Source organism: Phyllobates terribilis, unplaced genomic scaffold, assembly GCF_046119375.1.
Source record: "Phyllobates terribilis strain yellow unplaced genomic scaffold, ASM4611937v1 Scaffold_4__5_contigs__length_816908805, whole genome shotgun sequence".
NCBI classification, from domain to species: domain Eukaryota; kingdom Metazoa; phylum Chordata; class Amphibia; order Anura; family Dendrobatidae; genus Phyllobates; species Phyllobates terribilis.
Window position 1 is genome coordinate 124,857,542 of NW_027362764.1, and position 25,432 is coordinate 124,882,973.

Here is a 25,432-nt window from a genome sequence, read left to right on the forward strand (position 1 = left end):
TCGCCTTGAATGCGAGCGCGGAGGCCCTGCCACGTTTTGGAAGGAGCTCTTTCTGCGGCTGCCTCTCATCCCGAGAGCTTCCTGGAGCCGCTCTGAAAAGAGCCAAATTGATTTATCTTGGAACAAGTGTAGTGTCCCGTGTGCTGCTGATGTAATCTCTCCGAGCTCCGCTGTGGACCGTGGCCAAGACCCAGCACTGAGCCTCTGTTGTGCGGCACACATCTGATTGGCTGGCACAGCTGGCACCGCACCAGGGTCATGATCAGAAGGGAAGTAGAAGACGACAATTACAAAGAGGATAGCGTCTCTGCAGTCTTATGGGGAACACCTATTTTTGCTTAGACTTTACCTTTTAGCTGCCAAGACATTTTGGTACAGTGCTTTTTTTTTTCTTTCTTCCTTTACTATAATTTAATATTGATTAATCACCAATGAATAACCTCAAGTCTTGCATATTTTGCTCGTCAGGAAAACTGCTGGTGTCAATATTTTTTTCCCTCCTCTGTTTCCTGGTCTAGTAGTAGTCTCCCCAGAAGCCAGGACAATTAGCTGGTAATTATCATGCGTGCACCGTAAAGTATCAGGGAATTCATTGTGCCAGGGGGAATGACATTCCTGCCAAAATTGTGTGCGTGATCCAATGCATACCACATCTGTTGCTATCTAACCAATTGGGAAATTGTGATGTTTTTCTGCTTTTTAAAATACGTTGGAAAAGGTGGTGACGAGGGACTGCTTCATACCCCAGAGTCTATAGTAGAAAATAATCATATTCCACGACAAAAATATAGGCAATGCTGGATGGCATTTCTATTCTAGCTTTTGGGTTGCTTGGTTCAATACTAGTGCCCAATTAATGAAATTAAGATTTTGAAAGTGTATTAAAAGTGTTGTTCAGATCCGAGCCTGCAGGTGTTGTATGGAAGAGATGGATAAAGACCCCTCCCCATAATACACAGAGAAAAGTCTGCATAAACCAGGGGTCTCAATCTCTACTGGGTATATGCTGCATGCTTTGCAGGATGAGATAACATTTTCAGTGATAGCATTTTTTTTTTCATATAACTTTTTGACAATTTTTGACAATTTTCTGGTCTTGTTGTAGCAATGTCCCCATCCTGGTCACTTTGTTTGTAGAAAATGCCCCATCCTTTTCACCTTCTCGTAGCAAATGTCCCCAATGTTGCTGCTCTTCACATACAAATAAAAAAGGGAGAAAAAAATCCTCACATGACTGTGCTCCCTGGGTGAACAGCAACCACTTGCTCCTGCACATTCAGCTGGAATGAAGCACTGGCATTGGAGGCACCTGTCCCGGGCCGCGTTCTTCACGGGGAGCTGCGGGGCCGCATGTTTAGGGCGTCTAGTCTAACCCATTAAGCATTGTGCATGACTTTTTTTGACAGTAAGGAGTGTGATGGATCGGGCACACTGCTTTTAATCGCCTGGTTGAGAGCTGAGCGTGCATGTGTGTGGAAGGGGTCAGGAAAGACTGCTTTTCAGCTGACACTTACCTAAGGTGGAGGGGCATAACCTGTCGCTGGGGGGGTCACATGCGTAGCACTGGATGCCCTCCTGTATGACCCCCAGACTTCTCTGTTCAGTAGTCTAAAGAGTTAAGCTGCATTTACACTGAAAGATAATCGTGGACGAGCAATTTTAAAGCCACTCGTTTCACGGTTATCTTTCCAGGTAAACAGGCTGATGAACGAGAAAAATGCTCCTATTTGGGTGACATGATCTTCCCTCTTGGCGGGGCATCATCATGCGTAGAAAGGACTCGCTGTCGGGAGCCGTGGCAGCCTCTGTGTGCTAAGCCATTTAATGTAGATCCTTTAGTGCGCGTCGTTTACTTTGGTCTGCCGGTGTAAAAAGGCTATTAAACGACCATCAAGGCTTACAAATCGGCGGTCCTATCTCACCGCCAATTAATCTATATAAATGGACTCCAAGAGATGGTTGTGCATAAGTGTGGCTCCCTCTTTTGTAGTTCATGGGAGATGTGAAATGCCTGGCTGTTTCCCTAAGCTACAATGAAGTGGGTATTGCATGTGTGTGTTGTCTCCTTGCCTCCTCCATGGTTCGCACTCCAGAAAGGAGGAGACTCCCTTTCTCCTGGTAGATTGGGGTCCTCGTAATAGTATGCACTTCTGATATGTGTTTACATGTTATTGTGGCCTTTGGATTTGGATTAATCTAATTGTTTGGCTTTTGGACCAGAAAAGGTTGTACAGCCCTAATCTGAGGCGTTTGGGCACCTTAAGGTGCTGCCAGTCAGTTCTGTTGGGGGTCTTTATACACATGTCCAGTCTCTTGCTGAAATTGGCATGTTTGGATGAGTTTTCTTCACCATGTATGAGGACCATAGGTTATGTTCCCACGATGCAGAAATGCTCCGGATTTTTCCTGATGCATTTCTGCATCTCCCTGGCAGAAAAAACGCATGTGGGTTGTACATGCGGATTGAACATGTGTTTTTCCTGCCAGGGACATGCGGATGTGAAGCGTTCTTCGCTTGCATTTCCGCATGCGGGTTGTCAAGCGCTTTCCAAGCGATTTTAGCATCACTTGGAAAGTGCTTGACAACTTGGTCACACTATATAAATCCATGCAAAAGGCATGGATTTATATACTGTGACCTTAAAGAATGGTATAATAAAAAATAAATCTGTACTTACCTTCTGATGGCTCCGGCAGTCTTGCTTCGCTCCATCCTGGCTTGCCGGCAGCTCGTGGTACACTGAAGGACCTGCCGTCACATGACTATGACGTTAGCCCAGGTCCTTCAGTCCACCGCGAGTTGCCGGCAAGTGAAGACGAGCACACCGGGGGCCATCAGAAGGTAAGTATAATATTTATTTTTTATTTTATTCTTTTTTTCACAGGTTCTATGGTACCCGGGTCCGGAGGAGAGTCTCCTTTCCTCCACACCTGGGTACCATCCGCACATTGAAACGCATGGATACCGCATGTACAGATCCAGTGATGCGGATTCCATGCGGGCCAATGCAAGTCAATGACTGCGAAAACGCAGCGCTTCCGCAAAATAATTGATAGTGCGGAGTTTTTTTCCGCAATGATAATCCGCAGCGGAAATCTCCGCAGCATGTGCACAGCACATGCCCATTATCATTGGGGACCATGGCAGGCCTTCTACCATGCGTTTCTAAGCGTTTCTGCAGCGTTTTTGCCGCTGCGGAGACGCTTAAAAAACGCATCGTGGGTTCACAGCCTGAGGCTGAGTTCACACGATGCGTTTTTCATGCGTTTCCGCGGCGTTTTTGCAGTTGCGGAAACGCATGAAAAACGCATGGTAGAAGGGCAGCAATGTTCCCCAATTGAAATCCGCATGTGCTGTGCCCATGATGCGGATTTTTCCGCAGCGTAAACGCTGCGGTCAAAAATCCGCAGTATGTCAATTAATTTTGCGGAAACGCTGCTCTTTTGCCGCCATTGACTTGCATTAGACCGTATGGAATCCGCATCACTGTATATGTTGATGCGCTTTTCATGCGGTCTAATGTGCGGATGGTACCCGGGTGTGGATGAGAGGACTCTCATCCAGACCCAGGTACCATTAAAAAAAAAAGAATAAAATAAAAAATATATATATTCTCACCTTCTGACGGCCCGCGCTGCGTCCTGCCGGCTTCCCGGGCACTTCGCGGTTGAATGAAGGACCTTCGCTGACGTCAGAGTCATGTGACCGGGTCACGTGACGCTGACGTCGGAAGGTCCTAAAGTCTTCACTGCCGGCAGCCGGGACCGATGAAGCAGGACACCGGGGGCCATCAGAGGGTAAAGTATAGATTTATTTTTTATTTTTTGACATTCACACACTATATAAATCCATGCCGGTTGCATGGATTTATATAGTGTAAAGTTGACAAGCACTTTCCAAGTGATGCTAAAATCGCTTGGGAAGCGCTTGTCAACCCGCATGCGGAAATGAAAGTGAAGACCGCTTCATTTCCGCATGTCCCTGGCAGGAAACCGCATGTACAATCCGCATGCGTTTTTTCCTGCCAGAGAGATGCAGAAACGCTCAGGAAAAAATCCTGAGCATTTCTGCATCGTGTGCACATACCCTAAGACTGTACTGAGGCCTGTCTGCATCAGCAGAGTCTGTGAACGGAGCGGATGGACCCTCAACAGCCTCTGCCAGACCAGCAATGTCAAAGTTGTTTTTTTTTTTGTTTTTTTTTTGTTATTGCCTTCTCTATCTCTGGAGTTTCTGAATATTAAAGTCTCTTGTCAAAAGTCTAGTCTAGTCAGACCCCCTTACACCTAATAAACCACCACCATATCTTTAATGTGACATAGAAGCATTTCTTTCTTTTAAGTCGGGCTTTGAATGTGCGAATGAGACATTAGGCTGGATGGGTGTTTGATTCCTCCAGACTAGTCGAGCCTCGGATCCTGTATTCATACTAATGAGAGTGATTAACATCCTCACACAGTGAGATTCTCCTAAGACCACCGCAAATTTCTCACATGCCCATGACAGGGGAACTTTCCCCACTACACACTCCACATTCCCAGGCAGGCAATAAGGAGTCTTCACATTTAATATCCATGTGTGTACAAGAGCAATAACACGACTTCTGACCATTATATGACTTGTATCCTGCATTTTTCACCTGTTTTTCCTTCTTCAGGAGCTATTTCTAATTTTTAGATGTCTCTGAGCTGGTGGGAGGAAACAGGCTGCCATAGTCTGACATTAGGGATACCGGTCTCTATGTAGTACATGCTCAGAAGCATCAGCATCATGGTGGACATAAACCATCAGTACTGGGCCGCGTCGCTGTGCGCTCTGGGCCGCGTCGCTGGGCCGCACTGGGGAGGGATGAAACACTGCTAGTAGACGACAGTGCCGTGTCTCTGCTTCTTTCTCTCTGGATCTCCCTTCTCTTTCTGGTAACATGGGCCATGTAGACCTGCTATTTGCAGACTGTGATTTCTATAGTCAAGGTGGAATTTATGTTCTGAAAAGCAAGTTAGAGATGCTAAATAAGGATTGTTGTGCGTTCTTAGTCGGCTGCAGGTCTTAAAATCCATATCTTCTCTGCATGCCTGCTGAATGGATAGATTTTTCCTGGTCTGATGTCGGTGCTGTGCCCGGCACACTAATGGAGCGCTTACACAGAGCGTTTTACACATTGATTTCAGCTCCCACAAACCAACTCCCAGTGTTTTAAATGGGAAATCTGGATTGCTGTTCATATGGCTGCTGGTTTACAAATGGCTTTAATAAGTGACGTGTCATTTGTGTAAGTGGTTTTTGTCCAGAAACCAGGAGATATAGCCACATTTGGATTAACCCTATTGAATGGGGATAATCCTCTTGCAGACTCGCCACAGTACAAAGTGCAAATCCGAGGGTCAGCCTTGGATATCTGCTATGAAATTCAGGGAATATACTTTGCCTTTCCCAGCAACAAAATACATAATGTGAACATACCCAAAGCTTGAGCTCCTTCCCTTGTCACAGAGCAAGTCTGCCGCTGCATTCTCCTCCTCTCCCTTTTCACCATTTTTAAAGGCTGATTGAAGTGTAAGTGTCCATTCAGAATTTTCTGAATCTTCCTTGTGCCGTTCGATGAGATGTTTTCTTTTACTCTGGATATGGATTATTTTTTTATTCTTCTACCGTATGCTATTACATAGATAGAAATGAAACCTACTGCAGTGATACATGTCCTGAACTATGATGACAACAAGAACATTTTTTTAAGGCTTGGTCTAAATCAGTACTCCCAAATATAAAACCATATGAATATATATTTATTTTTAATTACAATAAATGATTTCCAGGCATTTGGAATATTTTGCAGTTTTCTTCAGGCTGTGCTGTTCTTTCTCCTGTCTTCCTTTAGTACGGAGCCATACTGCATTATTACTTCTATCTCTCCTTTCCTACAGAGTAAAATCCCCACTACACAATGTCACCTATACAAGTGTAAGCACCCAAACAGCATCTGAGGAGCAGGGCAGCAAATTCTGGGATGAACTGTCTCAAGTTGGCCTTCCTGATGACCTCCACGTCCAGTTCTTGTTTGAGCCTACAGGTAAGATTATTTAGATATGTTTCCTGTGTGGATCGTTCACATTACAGCACGTGCTAAGCTATCTTTCCCCCTCCCAGGTCATTGCTGGGCTCATCAACGCTGTGCAGAATGGTCACCAGGCGTGCACCACTCTGAAGATCAGGGCTTGGTCAACGTGGACAAAGCGGTCATCTCAGGGAGCACAGAAGTGAGTTATTGGTGGCTAGAAACTGGCTTCACATATTATATGCATTATTTGCATCACTTTTGTTTGTGATTAGAGCATACTGAATTTTTAAACTTTTGTTCTTCCCTGTTTTTCTGATATGGAATCTAAACCTTCATGTCAATCTACAGATATAATGGAAGTCGATAATTTATTCGGAGGTGCAGGACAAAATGGTTATTGAAATTGTCGGCATTCATTGATTTTATTTCTACAGAATTTGCAATATAAAGGAACTGATGTGGTTTTCATCTCCGTTTGTTATAGTATTTTTTTATTTTTTTTCTGGGGGGCTTCCATTTTTATTTGCTTGTGTGTGTTAAAGCACAACAGACAGCAGAAAGTCCATAGGAGACTTCGGTCAGCGTTCAACCAGATCTCCAATGCTTCTATCATGCTCACCTGTGACCTGTGCACACCCCTTAGTATGCCAAGTTCATAGCTGTAGATGGAGCCCGGCGACATTTTATTGTAGCCCAATGCCGTGCACTGGGCTACAATTTCCCTCCGTCACCGATGCTTACTGTGATCAGATCTGAGCAGTCAAATCTTTGTCGGCTGCAGCGCTCGGATCACAGTAATTACATGTGAGCAGTGAAAGCAAGTCTGGTCACCAAGGCTATGGTGGTAAATTCATCCAGTGGCCAGAACAGGTCAATGGCTGAAGTCACTGCTGTAGCCCTGGTTCCCGGGCTTTCTGTCACCATTCACTGGTAATTACTGTGATCAGAGCGCAGCAGCCTGCAATGATATTACTGCTCCACTCTGATCACTGTAAGGATCAGCGAGCGGTAACGAGGGCAGATGTAGAGGAGGGGGAAAATGCAAACTCCCTATCCCTTCATTCCCACCTAACCTCTCTAATGCATCTTCTATGCTATTTGGATCTTCAGCTGCTTCTTATAGTATCTTTTTCTGGGACAGCTGGGTAGCACACTCCTAAGAACAGCTTTCCCAGGAACAGATACAGCTAAGGACTCGTGCACACTACCGACATTCTTGTACGAGTGCTATAGCGGTTTTCACGGTTAGCACTCATACCAGAGATATTCTTTGGGACTGTACACATGTCAGTTGTTTTTTTTTTTCTTTTCGCCTCTGGCCGAGTGGGCCACGAAAAAACAAACTGTGAAATGTCCAATTTTGGTCTGGGTGATCGGATCAAAATCGGCAAGGCAATGGGTACATGAAAAAAATCACAATGTACTCGAATTTTCACAGAAAGAAAGGAAAAGGTGGAGAAACCCCCCCCCATGCTAGAAAAACTGTTGCCATGCTCATCAGAATAATCTGTTTTTCACACGTGGAGAAATCGGTCGTGTGAACATTCCCTATCAGTGGCAGGAGGAAGCTTTTAAGGGGGGTTGTAGTTTCTTTCACCTCCTCCCAATGCTTAAAATAAAATAATAAACCCCCCTCAACCCCCTTTTCCCTATTTTAAAAAAAAAAAAAAGCTAATGTAAACCTGATTAATACTGCCACATCCGTAAAAGGATGTGCCATACACTAAAAAGTAATCGAACCGCCAAAATTGCCCTTTTTGAGTCACCACACCTCCCTAAAAAATGCAATAAAAAGTGTTCAAAACATTGTATGCATCCCAAATTACTATCAATAAACACGTCTGCTCTCCACACAAAAAAAACAATTCTCACACATCTCCATCAACGGAAAAATATCACAATACGGGTCTGTAAAAATGACACAACAAACCTGGTTTTTAATGCAACTTCAGAATTTTTTTTTTCAATTTTACAATAATAAAGAAATGTATACTAGTTTGGTATGGCCATAGTAGTACCAACCTGGAGAATAAAGTTCTTGTTTTTACCACTCAGTGATCCCTAAAAACCAATAGAGGAATTGCATTTATTCACTGCATGTTTATATTGCACTGGGGAGGGCGCCATTCCAATTTACACCTCGATTACCAGGTAAGCTAGAATCAGCCCTGCCAGCAGTCCTCTGTGACGCAGTTTACATGTAAGTATCATATTGCAATCACCAATACCATGACGTGCTACTGTAGCCTCCCCCCTCTTCCTTTTTGCAAACACCTAGAAGTTGAGAGGAGTAGTAACATCAGACACATGCTAGCAGATCCCGCCTACATTTGCAGCAGTCATAATGTGAGCTAAAATTGCACTTGATTTTCATGTCAAATGTGGGTAGCTGCTCCCCCTAGTGTTTAAAAGCTGAAATTTTAAAAACATTTTACATTTCATATTTTCTACTTTTTATTTTTATACATGAAATTGGAGGTTCTCTGGCTCAGAGTATGGTCCCCAGTTGGACCACCCTCGGTTATCTCTCTAGTAGAGCATATGAAAACAGGTGTAACATTGTTATATATAATTTCCTGAATTTGCTCTTACAATCCGTCTTATACAGTATTTTTCTTAGCAGTATTATATAGTAGGTCGCCTTCATATGCAGCAGGTACCATGCACACTTCTTTTCCCAATTAATTGGATGTTTACACAGCATGCATTATACCTGAACGAAATGTCAGCAGCTCCTGATGCTGAACTGATAGACACTGGATAACCCTTTTAAGGTTAATTGGGATGTCCATTACTTTATTGATATTGATCTATCTTTATAATCTGTCATCTGTATCAGATTAGTGGGGTCTGACATCTGGCACCCTAACTGGATCAGCTGGTATTGCTTCTGTTGGTAACTGGATATAAACATTGAACGGGGCTGAAAAGCACAGCTCCATAGACTGTGTAGTGGCTGCTGCCACGTCCTGCAGATCAACTTCTATTCTCTGCAAAAGGAGCTGCCGATCTTCCCGTCCCTGTTCAGCGGAGTACCGCTCTGTACACTGTTTATATCCTGCGAACACTGGAGAGGATAGCAACTGATAGGAGTACACGTGTCTGACACCCACCCATCTGATAATGATGACCTATCTTGAATATGTCATCAATGTAAAAGTAGTGGACAACCTCCTTTAATTGTCCTACTTATTATCCCAAACTATGGTTGGGCAAGGACAAGAGAACAAGTATAGAGAGCAGCATCCTCTCCCTTCACACATTACTATTTATCACACCGCTGAATTAGAGGAACACTTGTCACATTTCATCTTCTCTGTAGACTCTGTATGAGTAGATTGTATGGCTGAGAGCTACTACTTGTGGCCAATTCTTGAGATTACTCTTCTTTTTCTTGTCCTGCCTAACTTCACATCTCCAAGTTCATTAGTCCACCCCGGTTATAACTAGTCTAGTGATGCCGCTTCAGGTAGATGCACTCTGCAGACTATTACATTAAGCGTTGCATAGTTGTGCTGGCTGTATATGGCCGTCTTGATGTGATTCCTAACTTATGGCAAGCTTCTAAAGTGTTGCCAGCTGCTGTAGAAAAACACATCTGCAAGCAGATTTTAACAATACCCAGAACTCTCTAGAAAATATGCCTGCTTCCCAAATCATTAAGTTCCTTGATTTGCCAAGACAGCCGCTTATTGTGACTAGAACAGGTAGGGGAACCGATGAGCAGTTTACAGGCAGTAAGAAAACAGCTGTTTTAAGCTGAAATTATAGCATATTCTAGCTGTCAGATTCACACTGATGGGAATAACGATAAAAGTTAAAGAAGCACTCCTCCCATCAACATTTTTATCCTCTAAATATATTGCAAGCATCATATTGTACAGCACTGTGTACTTACAATTGCTCATTTTGCCTTTCTACCCAGTAAATTCTTCTTTTCTCTGCTCTATGTAGAAACAGGAAGCAGGAATTTATCATTCCTCTCCAACTCCTGACCCAGCTGCTCCCTCCTCCCCCTGCCAGGGACTTTTGCAGTGACTTATGAGTCATACAAGGAACATTGACCTCCTGCTGCTACATAGATCTTAGAAGGATTCAGCTAGTCAGTTTTTAATTATGTGATGTCATAGACCTAATGAAAAACAGAATAATTAGCTGAGTAGAAAGGCAAAATGAGCAATTTTAAGAACAGTACCATTTAATATGATAACTCCAATATGTTAAAAGGATAAAAACTATGATGGCAGTGCTTTTTAATGTGCACAATTTTAAAGAAGTTTTTAGAATCATGTGCCAAATCTGTTCTGTAAAGGAATCACTGCAGAGAATATTACGGATGTAGAGTCATGGCCACTCATTCATGTCTAGCAAATGTGTAGCGATATTAAATTTTTCACTACAGCTTAGGTAATATCACTTCTTCTAGGTACACTTGCATACAGTTTTGAAGGAACTCTGCAGGAAGGATGTTCCAAACATCTTAGTGAACTAACCACAGATCTTCTGTGGATGCCACTTATGCAAATCCTTCTATCTCTCCATGTAATCCCAGACAGGCTCGATTTTGAGATCAGGGGTCTGTGGAGGCCATATCACTTCCAGGACTTCTTTTTATTCTTTACACTGAAGATAATTCTTAATGATGTTGTTGGGGTCATTGTTCTGCTGCAGAATAAATTTGCAGCCGATAGGACAGCTCCCTAATAGTGATGTATGATGGATAAGTATCTGCCTGTATTTCTCTGCTTTGAGGACGCCTTTAATCCTATATAAATCCCAAACTCCACCTGCTGAAATGCAGTTCAAAACTTGCAAGGCCCCTCCACTAAGCTTCACTGTTCCTGCAAACTCTCATTATTGTACCGCTCTCCAGCCATTTGGTGGATAAAGGTCCGTCTGTTACAGCCAAATATTTCACGTTTTGATTCGCCAGTCCAGAGCAACTGCTGCCATTTTTCTGCGCCCTAGTTTCTATGTTTTCTTGCATAGTTGAGTCACTTGGCCTTGTTTCCATGATGAAGGCATGGCTTTTTGGGCTCAATTCTTCCATGAATAACATTTCTGGCCAGACTTTTCCGAAGAGTAGATGGGTGGAGCTGGGTCTCTCTAGTTGCCTGTTCTAAGCTGATGCCACTGCTGCACATCCCCCAAATTCAAAGGGAAGTAAGCATGAAGAGTCTTTCATGTGCTGTAGTAAGTATCTTTGGCTGACCACTGTGTCTACGGTCCTCATTGTTGCCCATTTCTTGGTGCGTCCTCAAAAGAGCTTGAACAGCACATCTTGAAGCTCCAGTCTGCTTTGAAATCTTTGCCTGGGAGAGACCTTGCTGTTGCAGTATAACTACCTTGTGTCTTAGGCTCTTTCACACGTCTGTGTCCGGTAGGTGTGGTGACAGTTTCCACATGTACTGGAGACACTGACACACGTAGACCCGTGCACATGTCAGCGTGTTTCCACGGACCATTTGTCCGTGGGCAAAACACGTTGACATGTCCGTTTTTTACCTGCTGCACGGGCCGCAAAAAACGTCCCACACGTATGACATCCGTGTTTCATCCGTGTGACACGTACCGGCAATTGGGAATCAGTGGTACAATTAGTGCTGTTCCCAAGCACTGGATGCTGAACACTGCCCTCATCATTGTTCCCTGCTGTCGCTGCGATCAGCACCAGCAGGTGACAATGTTGAGAGTAGTAGTCTACTCCTGCAGTGTCAAACTGTAAAAATAAGAAAATAAAAAATCCTTATACTCACCTGTCCTAAGTGTCTCCCGCTGTAATCCATGCGGCCGCTCATGACGGGGAGAATGACTCCTGCAGCGAACGGGTGGTTCTTTTTATTATTTTGGAGTGGAATACTATCCACGCACCCTCACTGGAGTGCCACGAAACATCTTTGATTATTAACACTTCGATTTATGAAACTTTGTAGCATTTTTTCCACACCTGCCTAAATATTTAGCCCAGTCCTATTTAATTGGGCTCAATGTAAAGTGAGCGCAGTTGTACTTTGTCTTTAGAGCTATGCGATCATATTATTTTATTTTTTTATTTTATTGAAATCGCAAATGACTCAGAGGGAGCCCATGAGCAGCAGACAGGGCAAAAAGCAGCGCTCGTTACAGATTATTGTGCCACCATTTGTTTGCTGCATCACGCGGCGCTGTGTGATGGATCGGTCCCTGTGTAAAGGTCACAGCAGCCGCAATGTTCATTCATGTGCAAGACATAAAGGTTAAAAGAGGGGAGATGTAGGTAACACAGGAAGATGAGCAGCCTGGTCATATTCTTCACAGTTATGTCTATTAGAGGCTTTCAGAGTCTCACTTCATTTAGCTGGACTGTGAAATGTCAGCAGGGTAAGTTATTCCATATCACTTTTGTCTGCTTAGCTTACATTGTTAATTGGCAAGCATGATTTTTTATTTTTTTTTGGGGGGGGGGGGTTGTCATCTTCACTTTTTTTTCTTTTTCTTTTTTTTTTTTACTTGCTTCAACAGTTTTCAAAAGGTATCAGAAATATTTTAAGAATAAGGAATACTATAAAACAAGATAACGAGCATTATTTACTCCTTGAATACTCCATCACTCCTGCAGTGGTGACATCCCATTTATCAATGACCTAAACGCTGCAGCCAATCGATAGTTTTAAAGGAAATTTGTCATCAGATTTTTGCTATTAATTCAGCCCTCAGCATGATCTAGGGGCTGAGACCCGGATTTCAGCGATGTATCACTTACTGGGTTGCTTAGTGTAGTTTTGATATAATCATTGTTTTATCAGCAGGAGATTATTACTGGAGGACTAGTAACCCTGCTGCCAAGTAGTCCTCCATATTCATGAGCTCAGTGTAACCCGCCCCACCTCTGACTAGCAGCTTTGTATTAATAAGTTGAGTTAGAAAATGGCCTATTTTAGTATGACATTGCCTCCTTGCAAAAAGACTATTTGACTATTACAAAGTAAAGAGCTCTACCTATCTGTGTAGACTAATGACCTGGACTCCACTGAACGCATTTGAGATGAATTGGAGTAGTTGGGGAAATTTACTAAAACGGTTTTAAAAATTGACAGTGTAAATGTAGATTAAGGCTAGAAAGTGCAGTGCTGCCTTAGTTAACACCACTTATTAGTTGGCTTATTTAGCTCCAGCACGGTCTCCCACCTCTAGCGATGCCCCCTTTTACTACAGACCACACCACTTATTTTAAGCCACACCTCCTTGTCTAGCTAGTGCAAAAAAAGTATCTAAAACACATAATATGGTGCAAGTACATGTAAGACCTGTTTTTGCACAAAGTAAGGTAGAATTCTTGTGCTTAATAAATCTCCTCCAGTGTCTGTAAAGCAGCAATGGTACCTGACGTCACCCATACATTTGTGGCTCACCAGTCCCCGCAGTCCTGATACTGTCTTCGATACGGACTGTGCATCTTGGCTAATGTTTGCTGTCGAGAGAGAAGCATCAAGCAACAAAAATCCACCATGCATCATTCCTCAGGAGTGAACTGCTCTGCAATGTCATTAGTGGACCATCCAATTCTAGAAATAAACATGCGCACATTGTTATAAGCAGGCCATACCCATTATACAGCTGTTAGCGGATCGTTCAATTGACTGCTTTCTTTCCCAAATCCCTGATACACAAGATCTGTTGGCCGAGAGCTCCTGTCTTCTTTGAGAAAGCTGCTGCCAGAATAATTTTGCAGCGACTTAGAGGTTGTCTACTACTTCAGCATTGATGACCTATTCTTAGGATAGGTCATCAGTGTCTGATCGGCCGGGTTCTGAAACCTGGCACCTCCGCCGATCAGCTGTTCTTGATGGCGGCAGGAAGTACTTGCGGAGCTGTCCATCATTTGTAGTGGCCATGGCAGGTTGTTGCTCATCCACCTCCCATTCAAATCAATATGAGGCAGATGTGCAGTACCCTGCCATGGCCGCTACAAGTAGACTGCCTGCTCCGCAAGCAAGTACTTCCGGCCAGTGGGCACCAATAGCTGATCGGCGGGGGTGGTGCCGGGTGTCAGACCCCTGCAGATCAAACATTGATGGCCTATCCTAAGGATGGAAGAGTTGTGGACAACCTCTTTAACTCCCCCACCGAACAAAAGGATCTGGCGACTGAATTCCCACTTCCCAATCCTGATGTCCACCACAATATGTTGGGACAGTCGAGAGGTCTCCATAGACATTAATGGTTGGATGACTTGCCTAATATGTGTGGGGGCCTTTTTGGAGGAAGTCAAGAGAGCGGTGTCTGCTGATGTATATTGTATGTGTTACTTTTATAAAGCCTCAGAAGACTGGAAATATAGCAGCGAAACGAGACTCTTCACCTGGTTCTAGATTGCAAAATCTCCCAAGCTACTTCAGATCAGATTTATTTTATTTATTTTAAATGTTCATTTCATATATATGAATATAGCTGTTGTGGACATGTTCATTAAAAAGAGCTGGATGGGAAATGGGTTGCTTGCTATATTTTATCAGTTTGTAAAAATCTTCAAAATATTTGTACCGTCTCAAAACAGATGTCAGGCAGCGGCTCGGTCATAGAGATCACAGGAGGGGTGGGGAGAGAGCTGCTGGCAAAATGACTGCTTACCCAATCTTTTGGCTTGAAGCTATGTATTGTGTATGGTGGGGGGGCTTTAGGCCTCATCCAGATGTAAATTTTTCACATTGGGTGTGTTTCAGTTATGGGACTGTTAACATGTCTGCTTTTTTTTGTTTTTGTGAACGAAGTTTCTCCAAAAATAAAAAAATTGACATCTCCGTTTTAAATCTAATTTTACAGGTCTCAAACTCCAATGTAAATCAATGCGTCTCTGAAAGAAAAACCATAGCACATCCATGTCCTGTCTGTTTTTTTTTTGTTTGTTTTTTTTCACTATTTAAGGAGTAGTTGAAGCTTTGAAAATTGTATTTTTTTTTTTTCATCTTTATTTTTATTTGGCTATGACAAAAATGGAGGCCACGGACCAAAATGGCTGAAAGTTGGATGTAATAAATTTTTTTTTCCATGTGTGAGAGGTGTATAAATCAGGCCTGAGATGTAGTAGGAAGATCGGAAAGACCAATTTCTCAAATTTGGTAGTTGCCGGTATCTGTTCATATTAATGACAATAAGATCTCTTGTAAAATGGATCCAGTAGAGAAGCAGTGACGCCTTTGGGAAAAGTCTTTCTAGAAGTAGAATTAATACTTTGTTAAAAAACAAAACAAAAAAAAAAACCACTTATTAGCTTAACGTGCAGAGGAAGCGAATGTGAAATTAAAAAGCAGATGGCAAAGAATTATTCTGTCTCCTTAATACGGGCTGAGCAGATTATGCATAATTGTAAAAATGTCATCACACTTTGTAAACATGAAGGCGCAGTGAGTTTGCTGGGCTGCACATCTGTTTTGGGACATTGTTAAATGGTTAGAAAAATCAATGCTGATCTGAACGAAGCATATTAATCTGAGGGATCTAATTAACTTAACAGTTATGACTCCTGGTAGATACATGACTCATGCGTCATAAAAGGCCTGACAAGGATTTGGCAGGTGAAGCCGCGCCAGCGCTGGAGCTTTCGAGCTGTAAAGTTGTGGATTTTTTTTATTTTTATTTTTTTGGTAATTTAGGTGCATTGATGACTCTAAAGCTTCAGTGATGATAATGTTGTCACTCAGTTACATTATTAATGCAGCAAAACTTTGTATACATTTACTTATGGCAACAATAAGCAATCCTCTGCTAGTAATTCACGCAGTGTATTTGGTGCAGGTTCGCCTGCGCAGTGCAAAACATCTGACTTTTCGTTCAGAACTTCTTCTGTCTCAGAGGATAGTGCTCAGCTGCTTGCTTCTCTCCTCCTGTCTAAGTTGTTGGTTGGGATCTTGGTACACAGACCTCGACCGATTGTAAACTTTGTCTTAACCAAGATATCAAGTTTTTTTCCAAACATTATAGATTGAGCACTTGCCTATAGAACAGGGTCATGTGACTGTATATATACACTGCTCAAAAAAAATAAAGGGAACACTTAAACAACAGAATATAACTCCAAGTAAATCAAACTTCTGTGAAATCAAACTGTCCACTTAGGAAGCAATACTGATTGACAATCAATTTCACACGCTGTTGTGCAAATGGAATAGACAATAGATGGAAATTATTGGCAATTATCAAGACACCATCAATAAAGGAGTGGTTCTGCAGGTGGGGACCACAGACCACATCTCAGTACCAATGCTTTCTGGCTGATGTTTTGGTCACTTTTGAATGTTGGTTGTTTTCACACTCATGGTAGCATGAGACAGACTCTTCAACCCACAGAAGTTGTTCAGGTAGTGCAGCTCATCCAGGATGGCACATCAATGCGAGCTGTGGCAAGAACGTTTGCTGTATCTGTCAGCGTAGTGTCCAGAGGCTGGAGGTGCTACCAGGAGACAGGCCAGGAGACCTGGAGGGGGCCGTAGGAGGGCAACAACCCAGCAGCAGGACCACTACCTCCGCCTTTGTGAAAGGAGGAACAGGAGGAGCAATGCCAGAGCCCTGCAAAATGACCTCCAGCCGGCCACAAATGTGTATGTGTCTGCACAAACGGTTAGAAACCGACTCCATGAGGGTGGTGTGAGGGCCCGACGTCCACAGATGGGGGTTGTGCTCACAGCCCAACACCGTGCAGGACGCTTGGCATTTGCCACAGAACACCAGGATTGGCAAAGTCGCCACTGGCGCTCTGTGCTCTTCACAGATGAAAGCAGGTTCACACTGAGCAAATGTGACAGTCTGGAGATGCCATGGAGAGCTATCTGCCGCCTGCAACATCTTTCAGCATGACCGGTTTGGCAGTGGATCAGTAATGGTGTGGGGTGGTATTTCTTTGGAGGGCCGCACAGCCCTCCATGTGCTCGCCAGAGGTAGCCTTACTGCCATTAGGTACCGAGATGAGATCCTCAGACCCCTTGTGAGACCATATGCTGGTGCGGTTGGCCCTGGGTTCCTCCTAATGCAGGACAATGCCAGACCTCATGTGGCTGGAGTGTGTCAGCAGTTCCTGCAAGATGAAGGCATTGAAGCTATGGACTGGCCCGCCCGTTCCCCAGACCTGAATCCGATTGAGCACATCTGGGACATCGTGTCTCGCTCCATCCACCAATGTCACGTTGCACCACAGACTGTCCAGGAGTTGGTGGATGCTTTAGTCCAGGTATGGGAGGTGATCCCGCAGGAGACCATCCGCAACCTCATCAGGAGCATGCCCAGGCGTTGTAGGGAGGTCACACAGGCACGTGGAGGCCACACACAATACTGAGTCTCATTTTGACTTGTTTTAAGGACATTACATCAAAGTAGGATCAGCCTGTAGTGTGTTTTTCCACTTTAATTTTGGGGGTGACTCCAAATCCAGGCCTCCATTGGTTAATAAATTTGATTTCCATTGCTGATTTTTGTGTGATTTTGTTGTCAGCACATTCAACTTTGTACAGAACAAAGTATTCAATGAGAAGATTTCATTCAGATCTAGGATGTGTTATTTGAGTGTTCCCTTTATTTTTTGAGCAGGGTATTTTTATTTTGGGCATTGAATTAGTTATCTGTCAAAGTGCCCCCCTGACTGCCATTTGGAAGGATCATTGCAGTTATATTACATAATCAAAAGAATAGAAAAAGTAGATCCACCCACCCCCCCTCCTGCTATCTTCTCCTTATTATTAAAAGGTCAGTCCCACCCCACTCACTTTTGCATCGAGAGGGGAAGGTGGCGTTGGCTACTGATGCCCAGCTGGGATGCCTGCGCAATCAGCTGATATCTTGCTCCAGTCCTATAGTAATGAATGGGACAGATGCCTAATCACTACTGATCATCCGTGGGTCCCAGGAGAAATCTGAAGACACAACTTCAACCACCCGATCACTACGCGATGCGAGTGTGAGTGGAACTGGACTAACTCTTTAATGTTCACCAAATGACTACAATTACAAGACTCCTGGTAGCCCTTACCTTTTCTTCTGTACAATCATTCTTCCAGATGTCTCAAACAGTCTGAAGGGGGCTTCATCAGCGGAAATACTTTTACCCCAGTCCGCTGCAGTCCAATCCCTGTAGGTCCTGCAGTTATTTTTTCTGATGAAGTGATTGTCCGGAGAAGAAAAGGTGAACGCTACCATGAGTCATGTAACATGCAAACATCAATTCATCCTAAGACCCCACGTCGGGGGGCTTTTCATATATGTCGGTGACTCGCTCACAATTTTGCCATGAATAAAGAATGGCCACTTCTCCCAACCATCCAGGAGCAATGTAGTGATGAACATATGATTTTTTTCAGCATCCACCTGGCAAAAGTTATAACTAAGTGGCGCAGATAACAAAACATTGACATTTTGGGTCCTTGGCCAGGAAACTACCTGGATCTCAAACCTATTGAGAACCTGTGGTTAATCCTCACAAAGAGGGTGGACAAACAAAATTATAATAATAAACTCCAAGCACTGACTAGACAAGAGTGGGTTGTCATCAGTCAGGATTTGGCGTAAAGCTGACATCCAGCTGTCAGGATGAAGGGCAGAAGCCATGAAAAATTCAGACCTGTAATTATTGAGTCTTTGCAGAAATTTCATGCAATTGTTAATAAGTTAAAAACTTATGAAATGCTAAATTGTGCTTCAGTAACTGTAGAAACATCCAACTAAAAGATCTAAAGACCGAAGCAGAAAACTTTCTAAAAAAAACAAAAATTGGGTCAGTATCCTAACTTTTGGCCACGACTGTACACTTTCACCACCAGGTGGCACCATGCTGTGTAAGGAAACGTCTTGGCTATAAACAGAATAGTTTATGAACTTGTCCTGCAGAAGTGACAGGTAATGATAGAGCGACTCCTTCAATACTAATACAGAAAACCCAAACTGGATTGCTACTATAAACCTCAGCAAAAAGCAAACGTTCTTTGTAGAAGTCGCTCATGTCCTGAATTGTATTGTCTCCTGCCTAGTGTACATTTTACCAGTATATTTTCTTTCTTTCAGCGATGTGCATACTGTAAGCACCTTGGAGCTACTATCAAATGCTGTGAAGAGACCTGTTCACAGATCTATCATTTCCCCTGCGCTGCTGGATCTGGCGCCTTTCAGGATCTCGCCTGCTTTTCTCTGCTTTGCCCCGAGCACATCGATCAGGCTCTTGAACGTTGTAAGTTAGACTTTTCCCTCTTTGTAGGTGTTATGTACATGTTGGCGAATCAGATTCAAGCTCCTGTCCTCCATGATGCCAGGCAGTCTCATAAAAGACCATTAGAAATGGAATCCCCCATACAACAGTCTTTGTAGTACCAATCACTTGGATGAACTTATCTTCTAAGTCTAGGCAGCCACTTTAAAGAAAGTGTCATGTACCAAGATATTAATGGCCTGTCCTTGGGGTCGGTCATTGGTATCAGATCCTTGCACCTTTGCAGCTCCCATGGCGGATGGATGTACAGAGCCAGGACGCCACTTGTCCATACAGTGTAGCTGCTGTGTTTTGGTGCTGCAGGTTATCACTTATTGCAGTGACTTGGCGCTGAGCTGCAGTACCTGAGAGCGGTCACTGCTGTGCACGGAGCTGTGGGGTCCTGACACTGTACTCTGTATATCCAATTGCAGCGGAGGCTGTTCGGTGGGTGTGTGGGTGTCTGATACCCACTGATCTGATATAGATACTCTATCCATTCAGGCTAGGCCATCAATATCCAAATACTGGACAACTGCTTTATTTTCTGATCCACAACACAACAGCATGATTTTTTTTCAAATACTGCGCCATAACCATTGTCTGTTCAATTTTCTTTTCGTTGGCACCCTATAACAGTGATTGCAAATGTGCTTTAAAATTGAGGGAGGTTGAGAAACTAGAACATAATCCAGCCTTACCAAGTGTTATAGAATTGCTTATACCCCCCCCCCTTTTTTTTTTCTTTCTCGTGTTATGTAAGTACATTTTCAGTCATATATTTTTTTTATTCTTTTAGATACGGATTATGCTAACTGTGCCCTGTGTGACCGCTCCGGAGACCTGTTGGACCAGCTTTTTTGCACAACTTGTGGTCAGCATTGCCATGGCATGTGTCTGGACATAGAAGTGACCCCTTTGAAGCGTGCTGGTTGGCAGTGCCCAGATTGTAAAGTCTGTCAAAATTGCAAGTAAGTTGCCGAATAGTCCAGTAAGATGGCATATAGTTTGTGGGAAACTGCTCTTTAGTAAGGGAACCTGTCACTAGGTTTAGGGTATGTGTGCATGATCAGTATTTTCTGCAGAAATTTATGCAGCGTTTCCGCACCTCTTGGAAGCAAAAAACACTGTGGAATTTTGTTTTGGGTTTTTTTGTGTGCGTTTTTACCATGCTTTTTTTGCCAATGCATTACATAGGAAAAAATGCAGGCAAAAACATACAAAGAATTGACATGCTGCAGATTTAAACGCACTTAAAATCCTGTCAGGAAAATTCCTGATCATGTTCACAGATCTTCAAAATTCTCATAGGCAATGCTGCCATAAGAATTAACATGCGTTTTGGGGGCCAATTCTGCATGATAAACGCACTGTGTGCACATAGCCTTATACTTCCCAATTTGAGAACATAAAATATGGACCGCTTCATGACATTGACTGGGCTCCTTGCTGTAGTTTTCATGAAAACCTGCTGTGCCTTCTTCAGTTCTTCTAGTTCTCTCATTGATGAGCTCTTCTTAACTCTGAACCATTAACAGCTTCCTGCCTACAAAAAGCTGCCAATCCATGGCGGAGGGCAGTGACAGAGTTATTGAATACTGAGGACTACATGACAGGAGCCTAGTAAGTGGCACACTGCTCTAGTTTTCTGTCCCCCTGTGCATAAAAGCAGCGGCCAATCAAGGAGCTGCAGTGGCAAACTGTGCATCACTGCTGCCGCCACGGGTGCATCACTGCTGCCGCCACGGGTGCATCACTGCTGCCGCCACGGGTGCATCACTGCTGCCGCCACGGGTGCATCACTGTTGCCGCCACGGGTGCATCACTGCTGCCGCCACGGGTGCATCACTGTTGCCGCCACGGGTGCATCACTGCTGCCGCCACGGGTGCATCACTGCTGCCGCCACGGGTGCATCACTGCTGCCGCCACGGGTGCATCACTGCTGCCGCCACGGGTGCATCACTGCTGCCGCCACGGGTGCATCACTGCTGCCGCCACGGGTGCATCACTGCTGCCGCCACGGGTGCATCACTGCTGCCGCCACGGGTGCATCGCTTCATTGAGTCTTGGGGCCCCAACGAGTCCCTGACACTGGTAAGATTTGTGGCAAGGTGCACACCACTTCAGGCCTTGCACTCCACCCTATCCCCTCATCAAGATCCGTGTGAAAAACATTGGTCTTGATGAATTGAGGCCTAAATGTTCAGTATCCCCGCAATCTTACTGACATGAAGAATTATTTTGAAAGAATATTTTTAAGATGCATTAAAAGCCAAAAAACAAAGGTAGAATTATGTGAGTTGTTTTTTTCGCCCCCCTCGGTCTTCACCATTTATAATGCCTTTTCCCATTTTTCAGCACATCATATTGTAAAACGAATGGTGTAACTTAAAACTACAATTGGTCTCGCAAGCCGTCATACAGTTATGTCGATGGAAAAATAAAGTTATGGCTCTTAAGAAGAGGAGGATAAACCTAGAGTGTAAAAAATAAATAAATAAAAAAAAATCACCCTGTCACGAAGGGGTTAAATAAGATCCTTTTAAGGCATTATTATTCTTTGTGAAGTGTTAAATGTTTTTTTACTACTTGGACAACCCCTTCTCTATCACCATATTTCCCCCATGAAAAATAACTAACTGCTATACCCTCCTCAGGTTAGGGCGATGTCTGCACCTGCTCTCCCAGAGAAAGTCAGGTGAGCCCCGGCAGACCAGGCGCTGGCATCACTGGAACAGTGCTCGAAACGGAGTTGAATATAGCTTTTATTATTTTGCATGAGGGAACTATAGTGATTGAGAAGGCCTTGTCTAAGTAGTGGACAACCCCTTTTAATACTTCAGAAATCCTGATTGCAGTGATCTTCACCTTCCTCTAACAATTTACATCTTAAATAAAAATTGCTTAAAACCAAAGCATTACTTGTGTAGGTCCAGGGCCCTAAAATTGTACTTTTTGTACCCCTGCCTACCATATACTACTTTAAGCACTAACGTACAAGGGCCCTAAACTACAGCAGGGAGATCCTTGGGTCTTCTTAAAGGGGTTATCCAGCACTATATAATTTATTTTTTTAGTATGGGCCTAAGAAGGTAACAGGCAGGTAGTAGCCACCTACTTGCCTATTGTGCCCAGCACCGATCTCCACCGGCACAGAGCCGTCATAGACCGCTGCTGCCAGCAATTCAGCGGCCTGCGCTGACATCGCGTCGACAGAACAGCGGCATCTCCTCTGCTCTCTCGACAGGGCGTGACTGCCGAGGTCATGCTGATTGAGGGATGTCTGCTGTCAATCAGCAGATGAGCGCTGTAGAAGAGCTGGCTCTGAGCCGGGTACGGCCGGCAGGTAGCTGCCTGTAAGTTTTTAACCCATAGTAAAAATAAAAAATAGAATTGTCCTGGACAACCCATTTATGCCACGAGCACATTCACCAGCAGGTCAGGTATGTGTTTAAGTACATAAATGGCTGATGCGGAAACAAGATATTTTTGTTGTAAAGCAATATACCCAGAAACTTCATATTTTAGTGGTAGCATTTATTTGTTTATTTCTTTTTTTTTTTTTCCTTCTTTGCCACATTTTTTTTTATATATTGCCTTACTATGTTTTCTTCCTTGGATTCTTCTACAGACAATCTGGAGATGACACCAAGATGCTTGTCTGCGATACATGTGACAAAGGTTACCATACATTTTGTCTACAGCCGGTTATGGACTCTGTACCGACAAATGGCTGGAAGTGTAAAGTGAGTCTGCTCTGTACATATGGGCGATTTATAATGGCTGCTGAGTCTGTTGAAGGGCTATGGTCGAGTCTTTCCTCTTGCTTTGATTATCTGTTTATGTACATACGCTATCTGTATTTTACCAAATATATTCTGCTCATATTAATGTGATTTAGGAAGCGCTATTGTACCTACTGCGCAGATTCCAGGGCGCCATCATGTGAGTGCAGTCATGGCACCTGCGGGCTGGAGGAGCTGCGGCTGTGCCCGCTTAGTGCCCCGTGGTCAGTCAGACAGGCATATGCTATAATTGGTATATTAGGGGTACTCGCAGCACAGATTCGCGTTACTGTTGCCTGGTAAATGTACTACAGTAGATATCACACATCTGAGATGAGTTAGGCTTTCACATCATTCTTGTATCTTGCCCAGAAGGGACTTGATGGCCCTTTTTTGGTTTATTTCCATTTTAAAATAACCTTTTGATGTTTTTTATAGACTATTAATTTATTTTTTCCTTTTTCTTAAAACAGAACTGCCGTATATGTGCAGAATGTGGGGCTCGGACCAGTCCTCAGTGGTATCTGAACTGCTTGATTTGTGACAACTGTTTCCAGCAGCAGACCAGCTTGCCATGCCCCATTTGTGATCATCCACTTCAGGCAGACGTGCACAAAGATCTTTTGCATTGTCAGATGTGCAAAAGGTAATATATAAGGAGCTGCTGTTAAAAAAGACCTGACCACATTATTATCCTCCAGCTCCCCTCAGTCCTGACGCTTCCTCTACATGGTCGGCCTCATCCAGATGTCTGTTTTTTTGCAGATGACCTTTTGTTATCAGTTTGCTGGATCCTATTGTGACATTTGTTCTTTTTATGCAAAAAAAAAAAAAAAAAAATTATTCCAAGTCTCTTCCCATTGAACAGTAAATCACGGACTGAACCTATGACGTCCGTGCGTTTTATTATTTTTTTTTTCACTCATTCAGTTGCATTGGCGAGTTTGAGGCGTTACTTGGATCAAAAACGGTCATGTCTCCTTATTTTTTTTTCCTATTTTATTTTATATTCTTGATCCACAAAGAATCACAGCCCCATAGACCATATCAGGTACCTGTCCTATCTGTGAAAAACATGACTGAATGAGGCCTGGGACTTCCTAATGATCTTTTTACATCATACTAATGCTGAAAGTTTTATACAGAGGCATGTTCAGAGCTGTATTGGAGCATTCCCCCAGATTTAGGTACCTAAATTGTGGTAGCAGGTCCCCTTTAACCCTTTTTATTGTAGACTGCGAGATCATTAATGTTAAGGATTGCATGCATCACTGTATTTGCTGCTTGTGAATAGTGGTAGCACACTGTAGTTTGGCATTTATATTATTATTTATATTATTCTTCTTGAGGTGGATACACCTAGACTGTGAAAAATGTGCGGACTATTTAGATGATCATTGGAAAGACGATTACACCTGCACATTATGTAAGCAATCTGACATGGAGGATGGAGTCGGAGACGAATGTATGGTCGTGGAGGTTGCGGACGCTGATGCCGGTAAGTATTCTTTCATGGTAATGGCATATTAAAGTTAATGGGAATGTAGGAATATGGGTATTTCATGTTAGTGCTGCAGCTACAGCTACTTTTCTGTAAAGACATTTTACTGGATTTGTGGACATTCAGCCAAAAGGAGATTAGTGAAGTGGAGAATAGATGTTGGCTTATACTGTTGGGTTTCAAAGTGGAAATGTCAGCACCACAAAAATGAAACCCTAGGTCTTGCTGCAGTGTAATGTATTTGATCCGGCAAGGTGTCAAAACAGAAAAGGACCATGACCGTTTTGACTCCTTGCCGGATCAAATAAATAATACTGCAGCACGACCTACAGTCTCCTTTTCTTTTTGGGGTGTCGAGGTTTCCACTTTGATTATTCTGGAGCATCTTCCTCGAGCGCACTATTTTTAGAAGGACAGTGCAGGTGGTCTTTCTCCACCTAGATTGTTGACTCTCCTCACATACTCCTTTTCTCCTAGTAATTTCGATAAAACCAGGCTACAAGCTGCCGGCTCCCACATCTGCCACTGATGGGGGAAAAAACTGCCTTTTGGGTGTGGGGTACCAGCTGCTTGTCACTGGGAGGACTTGGTGGGGCTCTGCTCGAATTGCACGTCATAAAGTGATTTTATACAAGCTGCCTAAAATCATTAACTTTAGTATTAAGGAGTATTAAGGTGTCAGGCCAGGGGGCCTTAAAGGGGTTGTCTGGTGTAAACAAGTTATTGCCTATTTAAAGGATAGGCGATAGTCTATTGATCATTGTGGTCCGGTTTCTGGGGCCTGCACAGATCTGTAGAACAGGGAGCTCTTATCTTGGTATAGTGGAGCTGCAGTGCATACATTCAACCACCTCTCCATTCATTCTCCATCAGACTGCC

At 43.5% G+C, this 25,432-nt stretch overlaps 1 protein-coding gene across 8 annotated transcripts in view; it reads left to right on the forward strand.

Annotated features, from left to right (window-relative positions):
* Positions 1 to 25,432, forward strand: part of KMT2C (lysine methyltransferase 2C) — a 205,969-nt gene that overhangs the window by 81,960 nt on the left and 98,577 nt on the right. For all 8 annotated transcript variants that reach the window (XM_073677706.1, XM_073677708.1, XM_073677707.1 and 5 more), the window contains exons 5-11: positions 5,926 to 6,071; positions 6,149 to 6,258; positions 19,086 to 19,248; positions 20,066 to 20,237; positions 22,899 to 23,013; positions 23,526 to 23,698; positions 24,402 to 24,550. In XM_073677706.1, the coding sequence (XP_073533807.1) occupies positions 5,926 to 6,071; positions 6,149 to 6,258; positions 19,086 to 19,248; positions 20,066 to 20,237; positions 22,899 to 23,013; positions 23,526 to 23,698; positions 24,402 to 24,550 (1,028 nt within the window). The remainder of the gene's footprint in view (positions 1 to 5,925; positions 6,072 to 6,148; positions 6,259 to 19,085; positions 19,249 to 20,065; positions 20,238 to 22,898; positions 23,014 to 23,525; positions 23,699 to 24,401; positions 24,551 to 25,432) is intronic.